This window comes from Barbus barbus (genome assembly GCF_936440315.1).
Source record: "Barbus barbus genome assembly, chromosome: 5".
Lineage (NCBI taxonomy): Eukaryota > Metazoa > Chordata > Actinopteri > Cypriniformes > Cyprinidae > Barbus > Barbus barbus.
The window spans coordinates 17,900,519-17,928,513 of record NC_136733.1 but is presented as its reverse complement, the minus strand read 5'-3'; the positions used below and the strand labels follow the sequence as shown (position 1 = coordinate 17,928,513).

At 37.9% G+C, this 27,995-nt stretch overlaps 2 protein-coding genes across 2 annotated transcripts in view; one reads left to right on the top strand and one right to left on the bottom strand.

Moving 5' to 3' along the window:
• Positions 1 to 20,442, top strand: part of LOC306870017 (centriolin-like) — a 31,355-nt gene extending 10,913 nt beyond the window's left edge. The window contains 33 exon segments of the mRNA XM_079417037.1: positions 8 to 161; positions 293 to 513; positions 596 to 772; positions 1,286 to 1,420; positions 1,680 to 1,825; positions 1,936 to 2,119; positions 2,278 to 2,436; positions 3,064 to 3,243; positions 3,333 to 3,440; positions 3,654 to 3,795; positions 3,928 to 4,070; positions 4,159 to 4,327; positions 4,420 to 4,718; positions 5,175 to 5,332; positions 5,447 to 5,609; positions 6,649 to 6,779; positions 7,106 to 7,246; positions 7,325 to 7,451; positions 7,950 to 8,114; positions 8,195 to 8,354; positions 10,729 to 10,844; positions 10,924 to 11,141; positions 13,940 to 14,097; positions 14,182 to 14,246; positions 14,329 to 14,517; positions 16,388 to 16,580; positions 16,682 to 16,845; positions 17,890 to 17,941; positions 17,944 to 18,029; positions 18,205 to 18,408; positions 19,439 to 19,501; positions 19,584 to 19,763; positions 19,877 to 20,442. Coding sequence (XP_079273163.1) covers positions 8 to 161; positions 293 to 513; positions 596 to 772; positions 1,286 to 1,420; positions 1,680 to 1,825; positions 1,936 to 2,119; positions 2,278 to 2,436; positions 3,064 to 3,243; positions 3,333 to 3,440; positions 3,654 to 3,795; positions 3,928 to 4,070; positions 4,159 to 4,327; positions 4,420 to 4,718; positions 5,175 to 5,332; positions 5,447 to 5,609; positions 6,649 to 6,779; positions 7,106 to 7,246; positions 7,325 to 7,451; positions 7,950 to 8,114; positions 8,195 to 8,354; positions 10,729 to 10,844; positions 10,924 to 11,141; positions 13,940 to 14,097; positions 14,182 to 14,246; positions 14,329 to 14,517; positions 16,388 to 16,580; positions 16,682 to 16,845; positions 17,890 to 17,941; positions 17,944 to 18,029; positions 18,205 to 18,408; positions 19,439 to 19,501; positions 19,584 to 19,763; positions 19,877 to 19,936 — 5,010 coding nt within the window. The 3' untranslated portion in view covers positions 19,937 to 20,442.
• A 104-nt stretch (positions 20,443 to 20,546) lies between these two features.
• On the bottom strand, positions 20,547 to 27,708 carry LOC306870016 (ras-related protein Rab-14-like). The gene is made up of 8 exons (XM_079417036.1): positions 27,404 to 27,708; positions 26,659 to 26,717; positions 26,443 to 26,496; positions 24,811 to 24,988; positions 24,619 to 24,685; positions 24,392 to 24,479; positions 22,498 to 22,528; positions 20,547 to 22,387 (listed from the first exon to the last, which is right to left on the bottom strand). Exons 2-8 carry the CDS (start codon positions 26,708 to 26,710, stop codon positions 22,210 to 22,212), a joined length of 648 nt encoding a protein of 215 aa, XP_079273162.1. The 5' UTR covers positions 26,711 to 26,717; positions 27,404 to 27,708; the 3' UTR covers positions 20,547 to 22,209.
• Between the last annotated feature and the right edge of the window lie 287 nt (positions 27,709 to 27,995).

The following is a 27,995-nucleotide window of genomic DNA, read 5'->3' as shown; positions in this document are numbered from 1 at the left end:
CCTGCAGGCCCATGTGAAGGCTCAGTTGTCCAAGAAGACACAGCTGCTGGCCATCATGAGCAGAAAGCACCAGGAACTGGAGAGCAGGCTGGATGACATGATCACACGCATCCACAAGGAGACACAGGAGATCAAAGAACTAGAGCAACAACTTACTGACGGTCAGCAACTTTTTTTAAATATTGTTTTTTAACCTTAATAAGATAAAGATAGCCTTTGAACCAATATAAACTAATAAATACGATATTTTAAAATAATCAAATAAGCAGAAGAAACCACTCAACTCTTTCAGGTCAGATCGCTGCTAATGAAGCACTCAAGAGTGACCTGGAGGGCATCATCGCAGGTCTTCAGGAGTATCTGCAGGGGGTGAAGGACCAAGCTCGAAGAGCCCAGTTAGATTGCAGGCGTCTGCAGAGGGAGAAAGACGCTCTGCAATGCCTCCTATGTGAGAAGGAGCAGCAATGCACACAGCTGCAGAAAGAAGCTCTGAGTGCTAAAAGCGCACAGGAGGTTGGAGGCTGTTTCTGACATAACAGTTTGCCACTCTGTAATAAGTCAAATCAACGTGATCACACTGTTTGATTTGTTCTAGGAGCTGCAGCATCAGCAGCAGGAATTGGAGGATCTGAGGAAGGAGAATGAAGAGCTGAAGCAGGCTCAGGGGCAGGTCAGTGAATATGAGGCAGAGCTGGAGACTCAACTGCAGGAGAGAGATACTGAGGCCACACAACTGAAGGAGGAGCTGGGCAGACTGCATCGACTAAGTCAAGTAGGATATATCTTCATTGATTTTTTCATATTCATGCATAACATATTATTATTTTTGTAATGGCATAGTTCACCTAGAAATAACAAAAAAAAATTCTGCATCAAACCTTTTTTTAAAGGGGACCTATTATGTCCCTTTTTACAAGATGTAAAATAAGTCTCTGATGTCAGTGTGTATGTGAAGTTTTAGCTCAAAATACCCCACAGAAAATTTTCATAGCTTGTTAAAATTGCAACTTTTTGGGTATGAGCCAAAACGTGCCATTTTTTGTGTGTGTCCCTTTAAATGCAAAAGAGCTGGTGCTCCGGCCCCTTTTCAGAATAGAGCGGAGCTTCAAGAGCGAATTTCAATTCAAAAAATGTGGAAGAGTGAATGAGATTTTCGGTGAATAAGTAAAGTTTTAGTCTGTTCCTCACACATATGGCATTAGACAACTAGCGACATAATACACTAGTAGTATTTTAGTGAACTATCCTTTTAACATTTGCATTTTATTGGCATTTACATCCGCAGATGGAGCACTCTGCACTGCAGGTAGAGTTGCAGAAAGAAAGACAGGCAAAAGAAAATGCTTTGGCACAGATGCAGTTGGCTGCCGACAGAGAGCTTGAGAAAACAGAGCTTCTTCAACAGGTCAACACTCTCCAGGTGTGTTACTGCACAACAGACTTCATACCAGAATAATAAAGCTCTGTCAGACTTTTTCCTCTATTGCAAAGAGAGGATTCTTGGAAAGACCAAAGGTTGCTCCACAGAAATACAGACACCCTTCACTCATTCCCACAACTCTTCTCACAGCCTGTAAAAAATGTGTGCTGTACATTCTGCTGTTGTTGATGTATGAGAATCATTCAGCCTCCAGTAAGACTCACATCTTTGATTCCCTGGCTGAAAATGTCTTTCACAGGAGCAAAGAGACAGTCTTAAGGAGAAGGTGGATGCTCTTCAGTGTGATTTGGAGCAGGTTAGGGAGGAGCTGCTTTGCCCGGAAAGTGTGGCTAAATATTTAGGAGAGCTGAGAAGAGGCATAGCTACAGGACAAGAGATACTAAGGTATTATAGATTCTTAATGTATATTTTAGCAAATTAAAATAAGTGGACTGTGTGGCTACAGATGTGTCTATCAGATGGTGATATGTCTTTGTTTATCTGTCCTGTTTCAGCTTTGAAGAACTTGAAGAACCAGTGAATAAGAAATTCATGGAGCTACAACAGGAGGTGCATTATGTGGTATCTGCTGCTCAGAGAGATAGAGACGAGGCCCAGCGCTGTCATGAGAGACTTGCTGGAGAGATGAGTTCGCTCAGAGAGAGACTCAGGAAGTACCAAGAAAGATACCAGGGTCAGGTGAGTAGATGTTGAGGAATTCAAGTAATCATTATTTGAAATAGATTTTTCAGTTACATTGCCATTTCTAAAGCTCACATATTCCAGTATAATAACTAAATATTCCATTATAATGTCTTAGTATAAAGTGATGCTGATCTCCCTGTGTTTGATTCCAGCAGGCAGCAGAGAGACGGGGTGAGGAGGTGGAGCTCCATAGATTGAGGAAGGAGCTGGAAGATGCTCATGAACAGCAGTACTTGATGCTGCAGCGTTTAGAGGAGACAGAAATGGACAGGGACCATCTTCTTGCTGAATTAGAAGAACAAGATAAAGAGGTGCCAGAATGAGAGTGATATATATTTTTTATTTATTTTTCTTTCTACCTCTTTGATTTTCTTCTATTTTTGATCAGTTTCTGAAAATTCTTTGGCTTATCGGTTCTTCCAGTCTGGCGGCACAGCCAGTCAATCTCTTTTTCCTGTCTACGCAACCTATTTATTTCTGTCCCAACCTGGTCCAGCTCAGTACTGTGAGCCATGAGAATTTTCTTTAGCCCTCCTCCTCCCCAGCACCACCTGTCTAGATGTACTACAGGGTTCTCCCTGCTTTACTTTGAAGCAGGGGTATGCATACTAATCCCTGGAATTCTGAGTATTTTTTCTGTTGCCAGTAGCAGTAGCATAGCAGATCCATTCCTTTCAATAAGTGTTCAATATATTTAAATAATGAGTTTTCATTTTTTCATATAATTTCAAAGATTTAATCAAATGCAATGTTTAGGGAACTTTAGCAAGGAACAATTTTTTTTTTTACTCTTGGAACCTATGGAAACTGCATGAGTTACCAGTGCCATTATAGAAATGCCATGATTAATTTATTCCACAATAGAGTGTATTAACATGTATTTTACTTTGGATATTGCTTTAAGCAGCTATGTATTTAAAAGCTTGTTGTTTTTCTAGGTGAAAGCTGAAGAGAGCCAGACTCAGGAGCAGCTAGAATCTCTCAGTCTGGAGTTGCAGGCGCTCAGGAGCTCTTTTTCCTCTGCTGACAGAATGGCTGCCCAACAGCTGACTGCAGCAAAGGACAAACTTCACTCTCTTCATAGCACCATAGAGAAAATACATCAGGAGAGAGCAGTGGTAAGACAGGGCAGACTGCTTGAGGTCTTTAGGGGCCAATATCAATGTGAGAGAAGTTCACTGATGATGATCTGCTTATATGTGTGTAGAATGCAGAGGAGTTACAAAGCACCAGGATTCAGGCTGCCCAGGCCATTCAGGACTTGGCTAATGCTGAAGCAGAAATCGAGGTTCTCCAGAAGCTTTTGAGAGACAGGGTAATGTGTCTGCTCAGAATCTGCTCAGACTTCAGTCTTATCTGCATTTCCACATTCTGAGGATGACTGTCCCTGGTGGAGGTCACTCTGAACTTTCCAACTGGTTGTGATGTAGATAGGAGATAGTGTTGGATATAGTGAAACGGTGGCTTTAGTTTATTAATGTACTGTTTCCATCTCTATATGTTAATGCATGGTTTCTTGTTTCTATAGGTTCACGAGACAGATGGGAATCTCCAGAGTGTCCCAAACTCTAGTATTCTACAGCAAGAATTGGACAGATTAAACCAAACCTTGAAAAGACAACAGGCCCAAACCAAACATCTCAGAGATCAACTAGCACAAGCCAAAGAAGGTTTGTTTACCATCTTTTCACAATAACTCCTCAAACCACCCTAGCATCATGGTGGCATGTTTTGTGGGCAAAAACCATGCACATTTCCTTCAAGGCTAAAATGGGTCTTGTTATATATTGTGGTTTGTTTAGCTAACAACATAAATCTAGATGAGCTTCTGGAAGAGATTGGAGCACTGAGGGAGACTCTTCTACAGCAGAATAACTTCCTGTCCAGTTTAGGAGATCCCCTGCCAAACACGGGATGTTGGTACTATGTCCCGTCAAACCAAAATGTAAGAAACATGTTTTTTAGCATGAGAAAAAGAATGCACTTGTAAATGCCAGTTTTTTATTGCAATCAGCATGCTTTTTTGTCCTCAGGCCCCTAGTTTTGGATCTCAGGGCACACAAGATTCAGGACTGGACTCTGTGCACCCACAGTCCCCTGAGAGAGGCCGGCGGTCCAAGCACAGAGCACACAGGGAAAGAAGACCTGTTAATGGCGGATACTGGATCTATTCCCCCCATCCGCACAATCATGGAAAGAGAGGCAAGTGCCATGGAACCCCAGTTCAGAGTCTTTCTCTCCAACGTCTTCAATATCATGTCAGTGCTATAATATCTGTCCTTGTGTCTCTTCAGATGCACAGATGGGCAGAGACAGTGGAAGAGAGAGCGATATAGAGAGGGTGTCTGGGACACGCTTCATGCCTCCATCAGTCTCTGCTGGATTTACTCTACCTGATGGTACTTCTTTTCCTCCTGGTTCATTTATCTACAATCACCCTACGCCTGGACTTCCCATTGGCTCAAGTACAGTCCTCTATGGGCCGCCCCCTGATGGAGCCAGGCTGATGTACGGACCTCCACCTAGCAATGTAACTATTCCTCTGGTGCCCAGTGGGACGCTGCACTGTAATGTGCCCGGACATCAGGACTTGGTATGAGATATGTAGATTTCAATTGTTGAGTTGCGCTACAATGTTACACTGCATTACATAATTTTAATGTACTGTATAAATGTTACAAATTATATTCTAATATTAATCAGATTTTGGTCATATTGCAATTATGTGTGCTATACTTCAAAAGTTTGGGATCAGTAAGTCTTTTTTTTCCAGCAAGGCCGAATTAAATTTATGAAAAGTTACATTAAAGACATTAATTATGTTGCAAAATATTTATATTTTTAATGCTGTTGAACGTCTGTTCATCAATGATAATAATATGAAATGCACCAAATCAGCATATTAGTGTATTTTCTCTGGATATTTTCTTGTCAACTTCCATAGATTTATTTCAAAAACAATTAAAAATCTTACTAACCCCAAACTTTTGGTAGTGTGCATTTAAATGTCCATTATTTTCAAGATAAGTAGTGTTGGTTTGTGTTTCAGGAGCGCGATCTGAAGAAGGCAGAGCATAGGCTGAAACAGGAGTGCACTGATAGAGCTCACAGTGATAAAGAACAGCAAGCACTTCAAGAAAAAACAGCAGACCTACAGAAGGAAATTAAACGCCTGCGCAGGACTGTCCACAGACTGCAGCGCCACATGTTAGTCAACACCAGTATATCTTAATCAATACTTAATGTAACACACTACTCCACTGAAATGCACACAACATATGTATAAAAGTATCCCATACCTTTCTGTATTTGTTTCTTTAGGAGTGGGCTGGAAGGCTCCTTATCACATGCAGAGGAGGAGCAGTGTGTTCTGGGAGAGGTGGTGTGTGTGGAGAAGACCCTGCTGAAGCGCAGAGCAGAGCTCAGAGAGGCTGACAGGCTGCTGCTAGAGGCTGAGACAGAGCTCAAAGACACTCGAGCCAAGGTCTGACAATAGGTTCTTCAGTGTTGGGGAGTCACACTACTAACTTCACTACATTTTTCAGTACCAAGACAAAAGCGCAATATAGCTTGTCTTCTCTCTCTTCCTTCACATTTCTGTCAGTTCTCCAGTATCATATATAATAATATATTCAATATATTTTTGAATTAGTATCCACCTTATTTTTCAACGTGGAAGTAAGCCGTTTTCTGTGAATTTGCAAGACTTCTGGTTCATTAGCCACTGCAGGGAAATAATGAGAAGAATAACAATGTGTAGTAAATGGTAAAGCTGTTTGCACTACATATCATTGTGTTCATAATTAAGATAATTCATTATAATAATATGGTAAGACACACAAGTTTGCAATATCAAGCAGCAAGACAAGCTGTTCTGTACAGCTAAAAATAGTTGGAAGCAAATGACACAGGAAGCCAGACACTTTGAATTTATAAATGGCCACACCCGCTCTTACGGGAAAAATAAAGTGGATATAAATTATTTAAATTAAAGCTTTTAATTTTTTAGTCTATATATTTGTCTATATTTATATTAGTTTATGCACTACCATTCAAAAGTTGAAGTAGTAAGGGTTAGTAAGGATGTATAATAAATGTGTGTGTGTGTATATATATATATATATATATATATATACAAATACAATTACAATTGTTTTCTACATTGATAATGAGATCATGTGACTCTAAAGGATCATGTGTCACCAAAGACTGCTGACAGGTAGTGGCTGCTGAAAATTCAGCTTTGCCATCACAGAACTAAATGACTTAAAGTATGTTAAAATAGAAATTAGTTAAATAGAATATTAGTTAATAGAATAAATTGTAATAATATTTCACAATATTACAGCTACATTATAATACTTCATTGTAATTATCTTCTCTTTGTTACTAGCTTGTAGTGTAAACAACTATTTATTTAAAAGAGTAGCTTGAGTACTGTTAGCTTTCCCAACACTGGTTTTCCTAAATATATACATCATCTATAAGAAGATGCTAATGATGCAATGCATGTGTGTTTGCAGACTAAAGAGAGCTTGCAACGCTACAATGAGGCCAGGAGGCGAGTGGAAGAGACAGAACGAGAGCTGGTGGAGATGGAACAGAGAGCTCAAGAAGGTGCCACACAGCTGGTGCAAACCAGACAACAGCTCAGGTTAATACAACAACAGAAAATTTCTCAATCTGAATCCTTAAAGCTGCGTGTAATTTTACGTATATGTTGTTTTTGGCACCAAACAGAATTGTGAAAATAATGACTGATTCGAAAAGGTTTACCAAACAATTTTTCCATCTGCCATTGTTCAGAATAAAAGGTAGCGCAGTGGCAGTGTTGAAGGGACCACATTTTGGGAAAATCAACCTACAAATTGTCTACTTTTAAATGAAGCTTGGCAGCAGCTTTTTAGGCTGTTCTGTGAGAGTTTTGTTTGAGTTAGAGAATTACTACGAAAATTGAGACTTGTAAATGTACTTCTGCAGGAATCTTCAAGAGGAGGTAAAGGAGCTGCAGAAAAGAAAACAGGACCAAGAACACACTCTACACGAAGTAGATAAGGTCCTCGCATGTCAAGATTCAAAGTTTCAAGAAGTCAACAGAAAGCTGGAGAGAGCGACTGACAGGTGTGACAATTATCATTTTTGTAAGTCTCTAAATGCAGGAAATGTCTCTCCACTGAACTGTCTGTCTCTTCTATATAGACTGGAAACTGCTGAGAAAGAGTTCAGAGAGACCCAGAGCCTGGAGGTGAAACTCTTGCAGAGCTGCAGAGAGACAGAAGACTGTCTAGCACAACGCAAAACAGAGCTGGACCAAGCCAGCGCTCAGGTAACAATTAAGAAATTGATACTTTTATTCAGCAAAGACTGATTAAATAGATTACAAATACATATATAATGCAACAAATTACTTTGGTGGAAAAAATCTTTAAAAAGTCTATGACAGTTTAAGCAGCACAACTGTTTACAGTGTTGGGGAATTGACAGTTAAAACCCATGGACCAGGTATGATGAACAAAGAAAAAAAAATGATTTCTAAAGGATCACGTGACACTGAAGACTGGAGTAATGGCTGTTAAAAATCAGCTTTGACGCCACAGGAATAAATTAAATTTGAAAATATACTGAAATAGAAAAAATATTTATTAATATATTAAATTATATTCATTATTATATGAATAAATAATATTTATTCATATAAATAATTTTATATAAAATAATATTATTTCACAATATTGCTGTTTTATGTGTGATCAAATAAATGCAGCCATTGTGAGCATAAAAATGATTTAAAAAAGGGTTTGTGGGTTTCTTGTGTTGGGTACAGGTGCTGTTGCAGCAGGAGGAGCTCTCTTTGCTGGACAGAAAGCTGGAGCAGTGGAGAAAGGAAGAGGAAGTGTTGCGAATTAGTGTGGAGAAAAACAGGCAGGGCCTGTTGGATGTGCTCAGACAGGGAGAAGAGGATGCTCAACACTTACACCAGCGCATTCAGGTTTTTCACATGCACAAAATATTAGTGCATTGTTTAAATATCTAGGAAGTACTTTTGATGAACAGTCTGGATATGTGTAGGAGCTCCGTGTGGATGTGCATTCTCTGGCCGTGCAGAAGGGGGAGCTGGACTCTCAGCTGACCGATAAGAAAACCAGACTGGCACATTATAAGAAAGAGCAGCAGAAGGAGGAGGAAACCCTGCAGAACCTCCATTCAGCCATCAAAAAACATAAAGCAGGTCAGTTACAACAGAGTGGCCAGTTCCACATTTGGTTCAACCAATGGTGTGAGTGGAAGACGAAAGGTAGAAAGGAAGTGGGGCTGTTTGGAAACCTCTTTACTGTTGCGGTTCCATTACAGGGCTCAAAAATTAGCAGTGGCCCTCATGAGAGGGTTTCTGGTCAGTTGACGGAATAGTCACTTCCCCTGAGGGCCAATCCTTTGTTTCTACTAAAGGTTTGACATTTATTGATCGTGCTCATTTTGGTCTAGTTTTTTGTGGTATATTCACATTGTTGACAATGCAAGCAGACTTGCAACAATGAAGTAAATGTTGTGTAGCTAGATAACAAAAATGAGCTTATATATACAGGTCCTTCTCAAAAAATTAGCATATTGTGATAAAGTTCATTATTTTCTGTAATGTACTGATAAACATTAGACTTTCATATATTTTAGATTCATTACAACACAACTGAAGTAGTTCAAGCCTTTTATTGTTTTAATATTGATGATTTTGGCATACAGCTCATGAAAACCCAAAATTCCTATCTCAAAAAATTAGCATATCATGAAAAGGTTCTCTAAACGAGCTATTAACCTAATCATCTGAATCAACTAATTAACTCTAAACACCTGCAAAAGATTCCTGAGGCTTTTAAAAACTCCCAGCCTGGTTCATTACTCAAAACCGCAATCATGGGTAAGACTGCCGACCTGACTGCTGTCCAGAAGGCCATCATTGACACCCTCAAGCAAGAGGGTAAGACACAGAAAGAAATTTCTGAACGAATAGGCTGTTCCCAGAGTGCTGTATCAAGGCACCTCAGTGGGAAGTCTGTGGGAAGGAAAAAGTGTGGCAGAAAACGCAGCACAACGAGAAGAGGTGACCGGACCCTGAGGAAGATTGTGGAGAAGGACCGATTCCAGACCTTGGGGGACCTGCGGAAGCAGTGGACTGAGTCTGGATTAGAAACATCCAGAGCCACCGTGTACAGGCGTGTGCAGGAAATGGGCTACAGGTGCCGCATTCCCCAGGTCAAGCCACTTTTGAACCAGAAACAGCGGCAGAAGCGCCTGACCTGGGCTACAGAGAAGCAGCACTGGACTGTTGCTCAGTGGTCCAAAGTACTTTTTTCAGATGAAAGCAAATTTTGCATGTCATTCGGAAGTCAAGGTGCCAGAGTCTGGAGGAAGACTGGGGAGAGGGAAATGCCAAAATGCCTGAAGTCCAGTGTCAAGTACCCACAGTCAGTGATGCTGGTGTTGGTCCACTGTGTTTTATCAAGGGCAGGGTCAATGCAGCTAGCTATCAGGAGATTTTGGAGCACTTCATGCTTCCATCTGCTGAAAAGCTTTATGGAGATGAAGATTTCATTTTTCAGCACGACCTGGCACCTGCTCACAGTGCCAAAACCACTGGTAAATGGTTTACTGACCATGGTATTACTGTGCTCAATTGGCCTGCCAACTCTCCTGACCTGAACCCCATAGAGAATCTGTGGGATATTGTGAAGAGAAAGTTGAGAGACGCAAGACCCAACACTCTGGATGAGCTTAAGGCCGCTATCGAAGCATCCTGGGCCTCCATAACACCTCAGCAGTGCCACAGGCTGATTGCCTCCATGCCACGCCGCATTGAAGCAGTCATTTCTGCAAAAGGATTCCCGACCAAGTATTGAGTGCATAACTGAACATAATTATTTGAAGGTTGACTTTTTTTGTATTAAAAACACTTTTCTTTTATTGGTCGGATGAAATATGCTAATTTTTTGAGATAGGAATTTTGTGTTTTCATGAGCTGTATGCCAAAATCATCAATATTAAAACAATAAAAGGCTTGAACTACTTCAGTTGTGTTGTAATGAATCTAAAATATATGAAAGTCTAATGTTTATCAGTACATTACAGAAAATAATGAACTTTATCACAATATGCTAATTTTTTGAGAAGGACCTGTAAACAGTTTACAGTTTTAAAAGTACCAGTAAGATGTGTCAAAACTATGAACCAAGTAATTTTTTACCACCAGCAAAAGTGTTTATGAATTTATAGTTACACTTTAACTGTACATTATGTAATTTTCATCTTTATTTTTAAATAACCTTTTCTTTTTGGAAAGAAAAAATGTGAATACAACTATAAATATTTCTATCAAATCTAAAATGTATTGTAAATATAAAACAAATCATCTTTTGTGGTGGGTCCAGTGAAAATGTTGTCAGACCAAGTACAAATTAAAAACTACTCCAGGAAAAAGTGTTAAACAGATTACTTTTTGAACAGACTGTTCAAACTTCATTTTGTTAAATTGACAGTGGAAAAATCCATTTTTGGAAATATTGCGGTTCTTCTAATTTATGTTCTGGTGTGTGGAATTTGTGTGTGTTTAGAGTTGAAGCATGTGTTGGAAATGGTCCAGTTGGAGACAGGGGAATTAGAGGGTGTGAAGCTTCAGCATAACCAGAAACTGGACCAGCTAGAGAGGAGCCAGGAAACTCTGCTACAGGTCAGTTCTAAACATTTTACCTTCACCTGTACGGTCTGTGCTGATGATTGAAGTTAATGTTCGAGCGTCTGCTGCTCAGGTGCGTGTAGAACTGCAGCGTGTGCAGGAGGAGCTACAGGAACAGCGTGGGGAGGCTGAGAGACAGATGAACCTGCTGGAGAAAGAGAGCGCAGAGCTGCACACCCTCCAACAGAAGAGCCTTCACCTGCAACAGCAAACAGACACCGCAGTCCAAGAGAGGAGCAGCCTGCAGGAACAGTGCAGAAACCTGGAGGCCAGACGGACACATGCTCATAGGTAACGTATGGGAAATTTCTAATATTTTCTCACATTTCTTTGGCATTGTCTGAACAATCTTTCGAGATGTTTGAGTCATAATGAAAAGACTGCTGCTCAATATTTGATAGAGCTGCCACTTCATTGTTGGTTCTTTTATTATTATGTTAGTTATGATTTCAGATTTATCTTCTCCTATATGAAATATTAATCAAAATTGAACTGTGGTTGGTTTATTTAAATGTCGCTCAGTAGTTTAAGTGATCAGTTCTTGGCCAGAATCAGCAATAGCTGTTTTCATTCAACTTAACCCAGAGACCCCAGACAATAACATTGAATTTTGTAACAAGATAATAGTTTTTTTTTTTTTTACAAATGTAATTTTACTCTGTTTGTTAATGTTTTTACTCAACATTTGTGCAGTTTTTGGAGGATTTATGATATCTTTTAAATTTCTATAAATAAATAAATAAATATTTATTTCAATTACAAATTTACAAAAAAACTGCATTTTATGTAAAATTCACTTTATAAAAGGCCCAGATTTCTAACTTTCATTTATGGGGATAACATGGATCATTTTAAATGATTTAATGTATCATTTATACCCATTTTTTGGAAAATGCAGTTTTAAAATAAAAAAATATCACTTTAACCACTAGATGGCCATAGAGCTCCACTATATGCTATTTGCTATTTGAGAGACCTGAAAGATATCTTTTCACAAGTTGGATTCAGTTGGATTCATATCTAAATATTATAAAATCATAATTATAACAAAAATAAAATATTTTTTGTCAAAGTTTAGTATTTTTTGTACTGAAAAACCCCCAGTTTTTCAATAATGTTACATTATGATTAGAATCAAACCTGAACAAAATGTTACAAAGAGAAATGTTGGAGTCTTAAGATTTTATAATTTATTTCAATTATCTATTTTTAATATAATTCTACAATTTTAATCAATATTTCAGTTACTAACTGTGTGTTCATCTTCAAAAATGAACAGAAATGAACAGTTATATTACATATGAACACATGAACTGAACAGCAATAACAAGTGAGCAAATAAAGCAGTAAAAAGATAAAATTTAGTAAAAGAAATCAAATAACGAGGAACAAAAAGTGTGTGTGTGTGTGTGTGTGAGAGAGTGTGTGAGTACACATTGTCGGTGTCAGTGTCACCACTTTATATTTGTGTTGGTTCTGCATTTTGGATGATTTTATTTGACAAATTATAGCCTTACAAATGTGTGTGTGTGTGTGTGTGTGTGTGTGTGTGTGTGTGCATGTTTATGTGGTTTATGAGGACACAAATTTGTATAATGACATGGGTATGACAGAGGTATTACAATATGAAGGTGGTTTATGAGGACACTGCCTATGTCCCCGTAATTCAAAAGGCTTAAAAAACATACTAAATGGTGTTTTTTTGAAAATCTAAAAATGCACAAAGTCTCCTATGAGGGCTAAGTTTAGGTGTAGGGTTGGTGTAGGGCAATAGCACACACAGTTTGTTCAGTATAAAATCCATTACGCCTATGGAGAGTCCCAATAAACCACAAAAACCAACATGTGTGTGTGTGTGTGTGTGTGTGTGTGTGTGTGTGTGTGTGTGTGTGTGTGTGTGTGTGTGTGTGAGTGAGTTTATCAATGTGTCAGTGTCACCAATTTATTTTTGTGGTGGTACTGCATTTTGGATGATTTTATTTTACAAATGATAAGAGAACAGTTTTTATAGTCTCAAAAATGTGTTCCTCTATGTGTGTGTGTGTGTGTGTGTGTGTTGTGAGCAATATAATTTAGCATTGTGGATGTTTTTTGCATTGGTGGAAGTGTGCCACTTTATTTGTGCCATTTCTGTCGATGTGTTCTGCGTTGTTTCTGATTTTGATGATGAATTTTGTCTATTTTGCCACGAGTGTCACAAATTTTGTCACGCTAACATAAAAACAGATATCATTCCAATTTTTTTTTTTTTTTGTAGATCTAGAAAGTGTTGAGAGCCGTAGAAGGTTTCATACCATTTGGACAAAGGGAACATTTTTTAAAAATTGAGCAAAAGTCATTTGGGGTCAAAAAGACCCCGTAAACCATCAGAGAGTTAAACAAAATGAATAAAAGTTTAATTTACCAAAAAATCATTCATCCATGCCACCAGCATATTATTATTATTATTATTATTATGTCTCAGCCTAGAGGAGAGAAACATCCTGGATGAGCAAAAATGTGCTAATAAAGCATCAAGAAAACAAAGTTGACACTTCCAAGTGTTTTTTTCTCTTCATAAATATACATAAAAATACAGATGGAAATCTGGACTAGACATGTTGAAATACACTTTTTGAGGGGACACCCATTTTGTAGTGGTGTCCGAAACCAAAGTAGCCATTGAGTGTATGACCAATGTACACTAAATGGCTACAGAATACCCATAATACACTGTGAGGGCCATGCAAAATGAATTCCTGGGTATTAATTATTCAATTGTTTAATTAAGTTTTATACAAGCTATTTATAAGTTTGAGGGCATTTCATAATAGGGGCAAAATGGACAACGTTTCTGGTGGTGTGTCCAAATTTGATCATTCTTTTTCATTCAGTCCTTCTTAGTGCACTATATTTTTGGTCTGACGTAGGGACTAGTGAATGAGCGCATATGGAGTGATTTTGTACACAACCTCTGACCCTTTGAGGCTAATGCTAGCACTACTTCAGTCCAACTGTACTTAAAATTAACTGTTTAAAATTTCTAAAATGATCTAAACTTGATGGATTTCATGTTTATGGTGTAGCTTAAATAGACTGTATGGTTTTAGGTGTTTGGAAGCAACAGAGACGAGGGTAAGGACTGCAGAAACAGAGCTGCTTAGACTACAGACTGAGCTGGACAAACTACAACAGGACCAGAAACTCGCACACGATAAGCATCGGGAGATCAGCAGGGACACAGCTGCCCTGCAGCAGCAGCATGAGGGTATCCGCTCAACAGCCTTATTTTAACGTCAGATCTTATGTGATTATTTTAATAAACACACTGAAATGTTGGTTTTACCCACAGAGGAGTTGAGCAGATTGAAGAAACAGCTGGTGGAATCTCAAACTCAGTTAGATGAGATCAAAGAGGTGAGTTTACAGCAAACCACTGCATATCAAGGGGGTATTACTGCACCATAGCATGAAAAGTGTTTCTCTTGTTCATGTTTAGGAGGTAAAGGCTGCGAGAAGGCAGTGGGAAGAGCTAGTGAAGCAACAGAAGGAGCAAAATGCTGAACTCCTGGAGAAAGAAGAGAAGATCAGGAGGAGACAACAGAAGCTGGACAGACTGGGTCAACAGCTGCAGGAGCTCAAGGCAGAAGTAGTCATGAAACAGACTCAGCTTCAAGAACATGAAAAGGTGAAGTGACACACTGTCGTGTTTTTCATATCCTTTACATTTGAAACTGGAGGATAAATGATCTTAAATTTAAATCTTAAATTTTAAATCTTAATCTCAATTTTCATTCTTAAAGTACTTTATTGGAATGATTGTGTTTATTGCTAAAGCATTATACATAAAACAAGTATTGACCAGTAAAAGAAATATACATAATATAACAGTAAATATATCTATGTCTATTTAAATATAACTAACAAATAACAATAGAAAACAGTATCAAAGTTGCTAAGTGATTAAAAAAGCTAATAAATAATAATAAACACAGGTAACACTTTAGTTTACGGACCTATTCTCACCATTAACTAGTTGCTTATCAGAATGCAAATGACTAGCATATTAGCTGTTTATTAGTACTTATAAAGCACATATTCTGCACAGCCATATTCTACATCCCTTAATCTCACCTAGTAAATACACTTAACAAGTACTTTACAAACTATTAATATGCAGCAAATTAGTAGACAAAATTAGTAGTTAATAGTTAATTAGTAGTTAATAGTGAGGATTTGTCCCTAAACTAAAGTGTGACCTAAATAAATATATAATATAAAATAGACATTTATTAAATGGTTGCTGTTCCTCAGTAAAGTGGTGACTTCTATCTCGCATTATCTTTTTTTAATCCTCAGTGTATGGGCCTTATTTGCAACTTTTTACCAACTACATGATAAAAATAAACTGTAATGTACAATGATAGTCTTTGATTGTATTGATCAAGGCAGTAGATGGTCTTTTGAGGGTGTACAGCAAAAAATAAACAATTTTACTTTAGTTCAACTGTCTTACCCTTAGTAACAAATGCATTGTATCCATTTCTGAAGAACTGAAAAACTGTTGCACGAGTTTTTCAAAGCATTCAAAGCTTTATGAACTTTTTAAAGAGTCAAAGTTAAGGCGGAATGGACTTTGAAAGGAATGGCAAAAATCAAAAAAAGGTTTCATTAAAAATATTTCTGTGTTCCTTAGATGGACAAAAGCCTTAAGGTCACATTAGCAAAATTTTTGCAAAATATTGTGGGCGAGAAAAGAAAAAAAAGTCGGTTTTCTGTTGTTAGTGTAGTTGTATCAAGCACCTCTCACACAGGAGTCACTTTCAAACCAAGCAGCTTCTGTTAACCTGCACTGCAAATTTGTGTGACCATCTGAACCCACTGCAAAATTTGCACTGAAAATTCTTTCACACTCACACAAAAAATTCCCAGTATTGTATAGTTTGCCAATGAAAAATTGTCAAGCAATGGTAAATGAAACTGCCCCTTTATGGATTTAGAATAACATAACTGTGAGTAAATGATGACAGAATTTCATTTTTGGGTAGGGTGGCCATATGTGTCATTTATATGGGACACGTCCTGGCCAGGATTTTTATATTGCCTAAAACATCCAAAGTAGTTTGACCAATAACATGCAGGTATTGTACTTAATTGCCCAATCGTGGTGCATCGCGCGTGAGAAGGAGAGGATGATCAAAGCAATGTTTGTTCGTTCGTTCAACTTGAGGCTGCGTTCCAATCATTGTATGACACCAAAGTACCGCGAGAGCGATTTGTAAGCACAAGGAGCCGTCTGCTCTGCTCTCTATAGCTCTCGTGAAATAATGTCATGCAACGATCAATCTGCACAGTGCAAACAGACAAAACTTGCGTATTTTAGGCAATATAGAAATCCTGGCAAGGGTGTGTCCTTTAAAAATGGCCTGAATGGTCACCCTATTTTGGGGTGAACTATAACCTTTTAAACTCTTTTTAAAACATGATGTGGGCGACCTGAGCTCGAGTCATTTTCTGGGGGTCCTAATGAAGACATGGTATTTATGTTCTTTGTGTAGCTGATGAGAGTGCAGCAGCAGCAGAGCACTGATCTGGAGCAGCAGCGCAGGCTGAAGCAGCAGAAGCTGCAGGCAGTAGGGAGCACTCTAGGCCTCAGGCTGGACCGGATGGAGCAGGTCGCAGCCGCAGAAATGGACCTGCAGAGGGAGTGCAAACAGTGCACTGCACTACAAGAGCAGGTGGAGGATCTAGGTGAGTTGCATGAGCAACATTACCATGTTTTCCCTTACACTTAGCCTGATAAATGCAGATCGGCTTGCCTTTGTCGCACTGAAGCGTGAGTGTGTGTTCAGAGCAGGAGCTATGTGAGCGGGACTCCAGACTCCTGCATGCTGTTGAGGAGACCCATAGCCTGCAGGAGGCTCTGCTGTCTGACAGGACCAGCGCTGAGGGACGTCAGGAGGCCCAGAGGAACCATAGCCGAACAAACAGGCAAAAACTGCAGGGATTGGAAAAGGTGATTTATAAGTAGTACACTGGCCCCAATAGTTAATGGACCATGGAACCGCTGCATAGGCACTACTGTATATCGTTAAGGGCATTTAAGTGTTGTTCCAAACCCGACTGACTTTGTTCTTTGTAGCATAAAAGAAGATATTTTAAAGAATTTCTCATTTTTTTGGGTTCATACAATAAAAGTCAATTAAAGTTGTTTTAGATCTCATGTTCTTTCATTATATGCACAAAAACATTCTGCAAAATATCTTTTAATATATTTTCATGCTGTTTAGTTTAGTTCAGTGTTACTTTAGTATTGCTTATATTCTGTTATAGTATTTATTGATATTTTTAATTAGCTTTTTAAAAATATATTTTAGGTTTTAGTTTTAGTAAATTTGGTGTGTGATATTTTTTTTTAATTTGTATAATAATTGTATATTTCTATTTAGTTTGTATTTGTTTAATTTTATTTAAATTTAATTAAATATCATTTTAATGTCATTTTAATACTTCAATGTAAATATTTTAGTAATTTGGTTATGTGCTTTTGTCATTTGCATTAGTTTGAATTGCAAAACATTGAATAATTATATCTCATTTTATATTATATTTTCATTTTATATTTCATTTCTATTTCGCTTTATTTCTATTCTTATTCTATTTGTTTTTAATTCATTTTAATTTAATTTTAGTACTTAAACATATAAACTTGTTTTATTTCAGTTAATTGCCAGTGCAACATTTCATATTTTTTCAAGTTAATTGTTTTTCATGTAATATTTATTTTATTTTAGTTATATAATTTTACTTAATAACAACACTAATCTCAACAATTTTGATATTATCAGTATTGGACTGTTTGGCCAGTTTAAACAAGTGATTGTAAAATATTTGAAAGACTAGGAGAAATGAAGGAGTAATCCAATAGAATGAGATTGTAAGCATGATGCAGTCATGGTTGGGTATACTGTGCTAACTTTATTATTTCAAACTTCCTTTATTTATACAAAGTCTTTTGCAGCCTCTGGCTGTGTGCTTTGTTATAGTTTATAGCCAACAGACTAACTTGAGGTTGTTTCAAGAGCTCCAAAGGGACCTGCTGACTGTGGAAAAACTACTCAAGAGAACCATAAACAAGCCAGAACTCTGCAGGAACAGCTCAGAACCATTTCTCAAGAGCTGCTCTGCCTCAAAGACAAAGTACAAACAGGAAATAGCACTGTAACACACCACATCTGTTTGCTGTAATAGTTTTGTTGCAGATAAACATATTTGTTCTGCTTGTTCTACTTGTTTGGGCTGGAACCATTTCTGAAGCACATGTGGTTATCAGTGAATACAAGGAAGATAAATGACTGTCATGTGCCTCTCTCAGCTGCAGAGCCAAGAAGAGGACAACATTCAGCTACTTGAGATGAAGGACAGCGTGTACTCTCTGAGATCCCAGGTGAAAGCAGAGCTGGACAATGGGCTGAGAGAGCTGGAGTCACCCTCTAGTGCCTCCTCAGATACAGACAGCCTGAAAGAGAATCATCCCGGTGTTACACTATCCATGGGGAACCCAGCATACAACACTAAGGTGAGCCTTTTCCTATGCACCTCTTAAACAAGTGTTGTAGTATGGGAGATATGGGTGTAAAAATGCACAGATTACTCTAAAGCAGTGGTTCTCACTAGGGGGCCTCAAGAAAATTATTTAAAAAAATACAAAAATGCTGTCGTAATTTATTCACCCTCATGTCGTTTCAAACCAGTGACTTTCTTCCGCAGAAAATGTAAAAAATAATATTTTGAAGAATGATGATAACCAAACCATTCTGGTTGTCACTGACTTCAGTTGTATGGACAAAAAATACAATGGAAGCCAGCTGGAACTGAAACTGTGTGGTTATCAACATACTTCAAAATATCAGCTTCTTTTTCCACAGAAGAAATAAAGTCAAACAGGTTTGGAATGACATGACGGTGAGTAAATTATGACAGAATTTTTATATTTGGGTGAACTATCACTTCCATTTCATTTTTCTTTGCAGAACAAGGGATTCCACTGTTTTGGAAAACTTTGATATACTGTATGAGGTAGCCTAATTTCAAAAGTGTGATTTCTAGACCTGGAAAAGTCAGGTAAATTAATAAGATCTTAAAATGCAATGGGCATTTTCTTATAATGAATACACATTTTAGTCGTTAAGGCAATAGTTAAAATATATTAGCAGGTGACAGTTGAGTAAAAATATATTTTTAAACCCTTATTCTAATTCCTTATCCAGTGTATCATTAATGATTATAATTGAAATTAAATAATATTTATATGAACAAGGACTGGCCATAGATTATAGTAAATTTTGAAAACAAAAATAGGAGCATTTTGAACATATTTTTGAACTGCAGTGGCCTTGGACATTTGGCAACCACTGCTGTAAAGTAACATTTACTCAGCTTCACATCACTGAAAAGTCTGATTATTCTATCCGTGCTACAAAGAGCAAAACATCTTATTTATGCTTGTGTATTTTCAAACCTAACACATTTGCAAACCATGTATCATTAATGCATCAGGAGTGGAGCTGCAGTCAATAGTGCTAATGTTGATTATTTGCTACAAACAGGATGAACAGTGGCGAGGCGAAGCGCTGAGGGAGAGACTGAGGCAGCAGGAGGACCACTTGAAGGTACAGTCAAATCTTGATCATTTTATAAGGTAAAAAAAACTTTGAGACATTGATTTATATTTTTTCTCTCCATGGTATCCAGGTTCAGCTGCGCAGACGCATGTTCTCCCAACAGGAATCTCTGAGTCAGCGCAGACTGCAGACTGAAGGCAGCATTCAGGGTCTGCGCAGACATGTCGACAAACTGGATCAGCTCCTCAGCAACTCCTCCAAAGACTCCTATTATTTCAATGACCAGGAAGCTCTGGCAAAACATGTAAAAGTAACAATGTTCCACTGACCATTTTGTATTGACATGAGAAAATATTTGCATATGCAGTAATGTAACATAGCAGCATATATAAAGAAGTAATTATTTTCCATAATTTTTGTCAGATTATAAAAGCAGGTGGTTACAGAGGAGCACAGATCTTATCAGAGGAGCAGCTCGATTAAACCCGCTTCTACCAGAAACAACTGAGCCAAATCCATGAGACTGTCTCAATGACTTCCTGCTTCAGTTAGAGCAGGGGCTGGATGTTTCAGTCTTCTAAAGGCCAAAAAAAAAAAAAGCCTGGCATCAGCACTTTTCATATACAAATAAGGGAACTGAAACTTGAGGTTAAAATATGATGGTGAAAGTTTATTCTCTACCTCTGATTTGTTCTTGGTGCTTTATGAAATTATTTTGAACTCAAACTGATATGTGCCTTCTCAAGGTTTGCTCATGTTAAAGTAGACAATGTCTTGTGTGCTTACAGGTTAAACAGATGCAGGCAGGAAGGTTTCATGTTTCATCATGTGATCTCATTGATACAGGCTGTGCTCTAGAATGAACGAGTTCATTTCTAATGACTGTTGTCAAAAATGACCTTGTATTCAAAGCCAAGATATGCAGAGTATTTATTACAGCACTTTTCTTTATATACAGTTGGTCTCAAATCAAATACAACTTAAATTGTGAAAAACAATTAGTATTTTTCATTTTCTTGTCCAGTTTCTCGCCCAAGATGTCTCAGCATTATTACTTATATACAGTGTGATCAATCGTGTATGTGGACAAAAACACAGTCTACAGTATTGTCTTTATTAACATAATTACAAACAAAAGTCACTTACAGAAGACAGAATTGAGCAGAAGATTAATTTTTGCAGATGTCATTAAGATTAAAAAGCAAGACAGTAGGAGCAAATTAAAAATGGATTTTCAGTTTACAAAACAACACATCTAAAATCTACCATAATACACAAATTTAATAGAAAATTATATTTGGAGTGCTTGTATTTGCCTTTTTTGCTGTTCGTTGCAAATGTGCATCAATGGAAAAAGAAACAACTGCTGGTTGTACAAATCAGATCTGGGCCGAGTCTCCCCTCAATGTTTCTCATGCTGTGGTGGCCTATTTGTTATTTATATATTTCAAGATATCATTTACTCCGTTTGAATTGGGGGAAACCACAATGTCTGTAAAAAGCAGCTGTCTCATGCATCATGCTTAAGGAACTTTTAAGAAACTCAGCTCAGCTCAAAAACATGATCAGTGTTTGGAAATCAATTTAATGGAATGCTTTTGAAAAGGCATAATCCCTATTACAAGTGAATCGCTGGAATTCTTTCAATAAAAGCTATACGAGGATTATGAATAAAACGGGCAGCACATCAGAATCAACAAAAGCATATCATAAGGCAACTGAAATGATGTCAAAACAATATGAATATCTTGATATGGTAAGGGTTTGCAGGGCCTGAACGTTTGGTACACGATGCTCGTCGATCTGTTTTTCTTAAGCTACTGTGATGTTGAAATATTTACAGATGCTCAAGCACAGATCGAAGGGGATCTGAAACCCCATAGTGCGACAGACTGTAGACCTCAGTAACACAAAACAAGCTCCAGGCCCAAAAAAACTAATTGAAACTGCAAAGTGCGGAAAACATTCTTCAGGACCTAAAATGCGTCCCGTCCTCTTCAATATATTACTATAACAGTTGCTAAGTTAAAATAACTGTCTGAATCGACTTTTTTTTTTATTATTACAATGGACCTTCCATTGAGATTCTTCTCAAAACAATACTAATCTTGTATAGTACATGTATATTATTTCCCGAATAGGTACAAACAGGGATAATTATTTGGTGATTGGATGTGAAACTGCAAAACCTCTAATTTAAAACAGAATACAATATTTCGGTTTTAGATTTTTTAACAAAACAGTGTTACAATGTTGATGCATATCCTCCTGATCACTTGACATCATGTCAACACAAATAACGTTTGCCAATATTTCCATATCATTTACATTATGCTAGTATTCAGACAGCTCCTGTACATGAGATGTTTAGTTTATAGTTATGCACATCACGTCTGTAAAGGATAAACCCAGCATTTCTTCAGTTTATCGACAATCATCTTCTCTCTTCAGGATTAGTGTTCAGCGGAGGAGCCGTCCTCCCTCGAGTGCTTGCTGGGAGCACTGGGATGTGTGCGTATGAGAAACAAGCAAAACAAGAGAGGGAAGACAGCAGAAAAGGGGAGGAGGGGAAGAAGAGGGCAGTAAGGAGGGAAAGAATTATGTTACACCTCCATCATCACGCAGAGCCATCTGGCCCCAGACTCCATGAGCAATCATACCGGAAGGGGAGAGGCTTTTAGATACAGAGGGAGGCAGAGGTGGGATGTGGGACAGGAAGGAACAGAGAAAGAGAGAGAGTGAAGTCTTCATGGTCATTAACAGCTGCAGCCCTCCTTCTGGGGCTGTGCGTCGCTGTTGAGCCGCCCACCCTGGGGAGCGGTAGGCTTGTGCTGGACCCCTGATTCAGCCGCGTTCAGGTCCAGGCTGCCGTCCTGAATGTTTTGGTAGATCTTCTTCGCAGCTTCAAGGAATGCATCCTCCACATTCTCGCCTCTGTTGGATGGACATATGCGGAGATGCTAAAGAGGACTGAAATACGAAGCACGTTTTACAGACAAAGAGCGTATGCTGTGCCAGCAGACACAGGTCTAAAGGCCACTTACGTTTTTGCACTTGCCTCCAGGAATAACAAACCTGTTTAAAAAGATTAAAGATGTGAAAGCGAGCGTGGCATGCCCTACAATGTATTAGCATTACAGTCAATTCAACAGTGAACCAGCTTTACCATTTTTATCTAAAAATGGTTCAGTTAAAAGCAGTAGTTAGCCCAAAAGTTACTCAAGATATAGATAATTTTGTTACATCATTGAAACAGATTTGGACAAATTTAGCATTATATCACTTGCTGCCACCAATGAATCCCCTTAAGTGAATGGGTGCCGTCAGAATGAGAGTCCAAACAGCTGATAAAAACACCACAATAATCCTCAAGTAACCCACACAACTCCAATCCATTAGTAAATGTGTTGTGAAGTGAAAAGCTGCGTGTTTGTAATAGGGCAACTTTAAAGGAGACATATTATGCCCCTTTTTACAATATGTAACATACGTCTCAGGTGTCCCCAGAATGTGTCTGTGAAGTTTCAGCTCAAAATACCCCACAGATCATTTATTATATCATTCTGAAAATGCCTATTTTTTTAGTGGAAGAAGAAACGCACTGTTTTCCATGCCTGTCTTTTTAAATGCAAATGAGCTGCTGCTCCCCGCCCCCTTTTCCAGAATAGAGCTGCGCCATTACAGCTCGTACCTACTAAAAAACATCTGTTTTGGTTCTGATTATCATGTTTATCGCGCTGAAATCATGCGTTTTAAACCATATTCGTTTAAACTTCTGATATACGGTTTTCTGAGTGCACACATCCGACGCACACGGACAGAAAGCTGCTGTCACAGCATGTGAGTACTAAACTAAGTTCTCATTCACACACAAGTTTAGGTTAAAAACACAAGTTACAAAAACAGTCGGTTACGTCTGTGAAGGTTTTAGATCTGTGTGGCAGCAGCAATATGGAATAAATAAATCAATAAAGCTACTGCTCTCTTGTCTCCTCTGAGGCTGGGACTCTATCATGTTCTGTGATCGTCCGTGCAGCCAAAAGCAGAACAGTTAGCATGTTTTGCTCAAACTTTCACCATGGCATTAGAGCTGGTACACCGTTGTTGCTTGCTAAATCAAAATGATGGAGCAGCGGGTGGAAACTTGCAGATTAAGGGGCGGTAAGATTATAATGAGATACGTCCCTTTGCAACATCACTAGGGGAGCCAAATCAGACACGCTCATTTTTTCAGAAGCTTGCAAAAAAAGGCGTACTAAAACAGTTACTGGGTTAATCTTTTTCACGTTTCCTTGGTTGGTAGATGCACCAGGGACCTGATTATAGCACTTAAAACCTGGAAAAGTCAGATTTTCATGATATGTCACCTTTAAACCGTTGCTTCCTGCTAAAATATGAGTTCTCTATTATATTGCTTTCTCCAGTAAAAGGTGACTCGTCTGAATCGGGAGAGATCTAGGCATAGATCAATCACTGTTTACAAGCGAAAAGAGTTGAAAATCTGAATTGAATTTTGATGTGAGGACAACAGGGATGGTTATGGACTAGTATTCTGGGCAGAAGTGACATTTTAATGTTAAAATGCCTTGATGGATTTGTTTCTTCCGAGCACATAGCTTACTGCATCACAGGATGTTAATTGATACACTGTTGTGTAGATTACTTGTGGATTATTGTGATGTTTTTATCAGCTGTTTGGGCTCTCGTTTTGAAGGCACCCATTCACTGCAGAAGATCCTTTGGTGAGAAAGTGATGTAATGCTAAATTTCTCCAGATCTGCTCCAATGAAGAAACAAACTCATCTACATCTTGTATGGCCTGAGGGTAAATCTTATCACGTTTTCATTTTTGGTTGAACTATTTCTTTAACAAAAAACACTTAATATAAAATATTAACCACCTAAATAAAATACCTCATATTTTAACTTGCACCTTACCGTTTTCTTCAGCAAACTGCTTGGCCTCTTCATATGTAACATCACGCTGGGCTTCTAGATCTGCTTTGTTACCAATTAGTATGATCACCTGAGGAAAGATTCAGATTGCCTTACAACAGGCTCAAGTTTGGTCTTTGTGCACACCACATCCAACACCATTTACTAGAATGGAAATGTAAAGACATCATTTACAAAGTTTGGACTGTTGCTGAAGCTAATGAACTTACAGTATTGGGGTTAGTGAGATTCCTAGCATCAGTCAACCAGCTGCTGAGGTGGTTGTATGTGCTTCGCCTGCAAATTACATGAACTGCATATGTTCCTTGCGACTTTTAAAAAGTAATCTGATAACAGGCACAAATCAAAAGGTAATAGCAAATATGTAACTTCAATGCGATCTGAACAGAATATTGGTCTACCTGGTGATGTCATAGACCATGAGGGCCCCGGCGGCTCCTCTGTAGTAGCTGCGTGTGACGGCGCGGAATCTCTCCTGCCCTGCAGTGTCCCAAATCTGAAGCTTCACCTTCTGCCCACTCACTTCAATTATCCGTGTGCCAAACTCAACGCCAATTGTATGAGGACAGTCAGCCATAACTACAATGAGACAAAGTTAAGTATGCTAGATTAAATAAAAAGACTTTATTTAAAATGACAAAAGGTTTGGAATCAATAATCAATCTAAAAAAAAAACATATATGGTGTGTTGTAAAAAAATACAGATTTTTTTTTTTTAACTTATGTACTTGAAACTGTTTCAATAATCTTTTTCCACAGCAGCCAATGAGGTCATTTTAGAGCAACTCGATTCACAGTAAATGCTGCAAACTTCATCTCTGCATTTGCTGTCTAATGTGCATTTGAAAATGCAACATACACCATTTTTAAAGACAGATCATTACAGCTTTTCACAAGATTTGCAATTTGTAATTATTTGATCATTTTCTGTTGTCACAGAACATTTAAATGTTCCAATGCAGTTTTCCACCAAAATAAAAGCTTGAGGCTTTAACTCTTACAAGATATAAAAAGCACTATCATTTTACTACTGCAGTGTAAAGTAAAATAATTATTCTTAAATACACATTTTTTACATTTCAGTTACAATAGCAATATATTTCTGTCTTGAAATAATAATATTTCACAAGTGTGTGTGTGTCCATATAATCTTAGCATTAGTGGTAAACGGATTTGGCTTGATGTCTGCAATGGAGGGCTCAGAGAGACTACTCTACTCTAGCTCCGATAGCCCTCCTATAGACAGAAGGATAAATGAAATAAATATGCATAAAGGAGGAGATGGGGAGGTGGAGGGATGCCGGAAGAACTAACAAAAGAAGAGGCTGTTTTTATGCTCAGATATTAATTGGAAGATTAGATGGTCATACTTCTCCCGAAATTACGTTAATAACTTCACTAATTTTATTATTACTATTACACCTACATGAGCCCCAGAGACTGATCCCCAGTGAAGACCCTGTCTCCAAGACGGCCATCGGGACAAGACCACAGGAACCAGATGAGTCCTTTGCATAATCTGATTCTGGTTTAGCCTAGATTTAAACTGCTGATTGTGTCTGGCCAGAGGAGAATGACACTATTTCGACAAACTATTTCCCCATCTAAATACTGTAAAGCTGATGTAAAGCCACCCAGCTTTATATCAAGCCGATGTAAAGCTGCTTTGACACAATTTGCATTGTTAAAAGCGCTATACAAATAATATTGACTTGACTATTAAATAATAGCTAATGAGCCTAGGGAATCTCATACAACAGTACATAAGAAAATAAGTAAAAAGAATATACTTATTTTTTATGAATATGGTCAAAAGTAATTTAACTTAGATACTTAGTTCAAATTGTATGCCCTTATTGTTGTTGCAGTTTATCCCCTGTGGCATCAAAAATGGTATCATATCAAATATTGATGATTTTGAAGACAGTATCAAAATTATTAATTCTGGTATTGTGATAAAACTAGCATTTGGTATATTTTAAAAAGCACTGTTCCATTGTTTTAGTGTAATTCATACTATTCTTAGCACTTACATTTCTTTTCTGTGAACTGGTGGAGTAAACATGACTTTCCAACCCCCATGTCACCTATAAAGACACCAAATATTCATAAGCATGACACAAATACAACACAAACAGACAATACAATATCCAAGAATTTAAATTCATTAAACATTATAAAATGTTTCTATAATATATTGTACGTTTTATAAAACTGCACATGTAGTGGAAAACCGGCTGCTCACTTACCAATAATTATATATTTGAAAATATAGGAATAGTTATATGGTGCAGTCGTCATTTTTGCTCTGGAAAGCAGAAAGAAATATGATTCAACGCTTAAAATGACACAATAACCCATAAACAGTCGAAGCAAACCAAATGTAGAGCATTCACGGCAATAAAATGAAACCACTCTGACAGCAATCCAGCAGACCTCAGCTGACCGACTAACGTTATTGTCTCTCAAGACACATTTCCCTTTTCCACCACAAGTTTGCCTAACCGCGGTGGTGAGCGTTCAGGACAAATTCAGGATAATAACAATTTAGAAATGACAAGCAAACACGACAGTAATGTAAACTGAAAAGCATACAGGCACAGAGTAACGTGACACTGAGCTAAAGCAGCATAAACACTGACTGCAGCGCCATGACTGACTAATCAGCTAATCACACACTCCTGTCAAAGGTTTCGCAGCTATATGATAGACCACACCTAATAAAAATTACTCCAAAGTATTATTTTAACGCGTAAGCCAGCGGCGCTTGCGTTTACGTGTCGCATTTCAGACGATAAATGTGTTAACGTTGAGCATTAAAGGACTAGTTAGCGTTAGCTGACCTCGCGCTGAACCAAACCCAGAAATGCTAAAGCTAAAAGCTACTCCCAAAATTAGACCCGTAAAGCTTTCAAAACAGTGTCAGTCGTTAGTATCCAACGATTTTGAAATGCAGTATTGAGAAATGTATCTTGTCATGTGTGTATCCTTTACCTAAAATATAAATTGAAGTGGTTTTTGGAGGTTCGGGTTGGTCTCGGCGTGTGTGAGCCGTCTGGCCGCTTTCTTCCTCTAAAAGTGCTGCTGCGATGAAAACAGTGAGAGCAGCGACCTCTACTGGACCAACAGTGCTTCCTCAAAAAAATAAAAATAATCAGAATCAAAATAGATCAACTGATTTTTTCTAAAGCGAAATCAAAATATGCCTAACTGGTTCAGAAGAAAGAAGATTTTCTCTGTGCATTATTCAAAAATGTCAGATCGAGGCAAGCTGCCACACGTTTTAAAATACAAAGCCTGCATATTTATCATTTTAGTTGCAATATTTGTTGGCCAAGGCAATGGTTTATATTATATTGAGCAAATAGTTTTTGCCTCCCCTTTACTGTTATACGAATGGACAGAATAATATACACACGCTCTTTTAAAGCAAATCCTTTATAGACAAATAATAGCACACTGTAGCAACAACTGAGTGTAAACATTTACTGTGCATTTTTATATAATATATGTATAACACAATATTAAACTGCAGACTCTGCATTATATATAGCTATACGTATTCACTTTTTCCGGAAGAAAATAC

Coding starts and splice junctions, on each gene's coding strand:
- LOC306870016 (XM_079417036.1), bottom strand. CDS start 26,710: ATGACGACTGCACCATATAACTATTCCTATATTTTCAAATATATAATT. Junction 26,497..26,658: donor TTTCAAATATATAATTATTG/GTAAGTGAGCAG, acceptor GTGTCTTTATAG/GTGACATGGGGGTTGGAAAG. Junction 24,480..24,618: donor ATCTCACTAACCCCAATACT/GTAAGTTCATTA, acceptor ATCTTTCCTCAG/GTGATCATACTAATTGGTAA.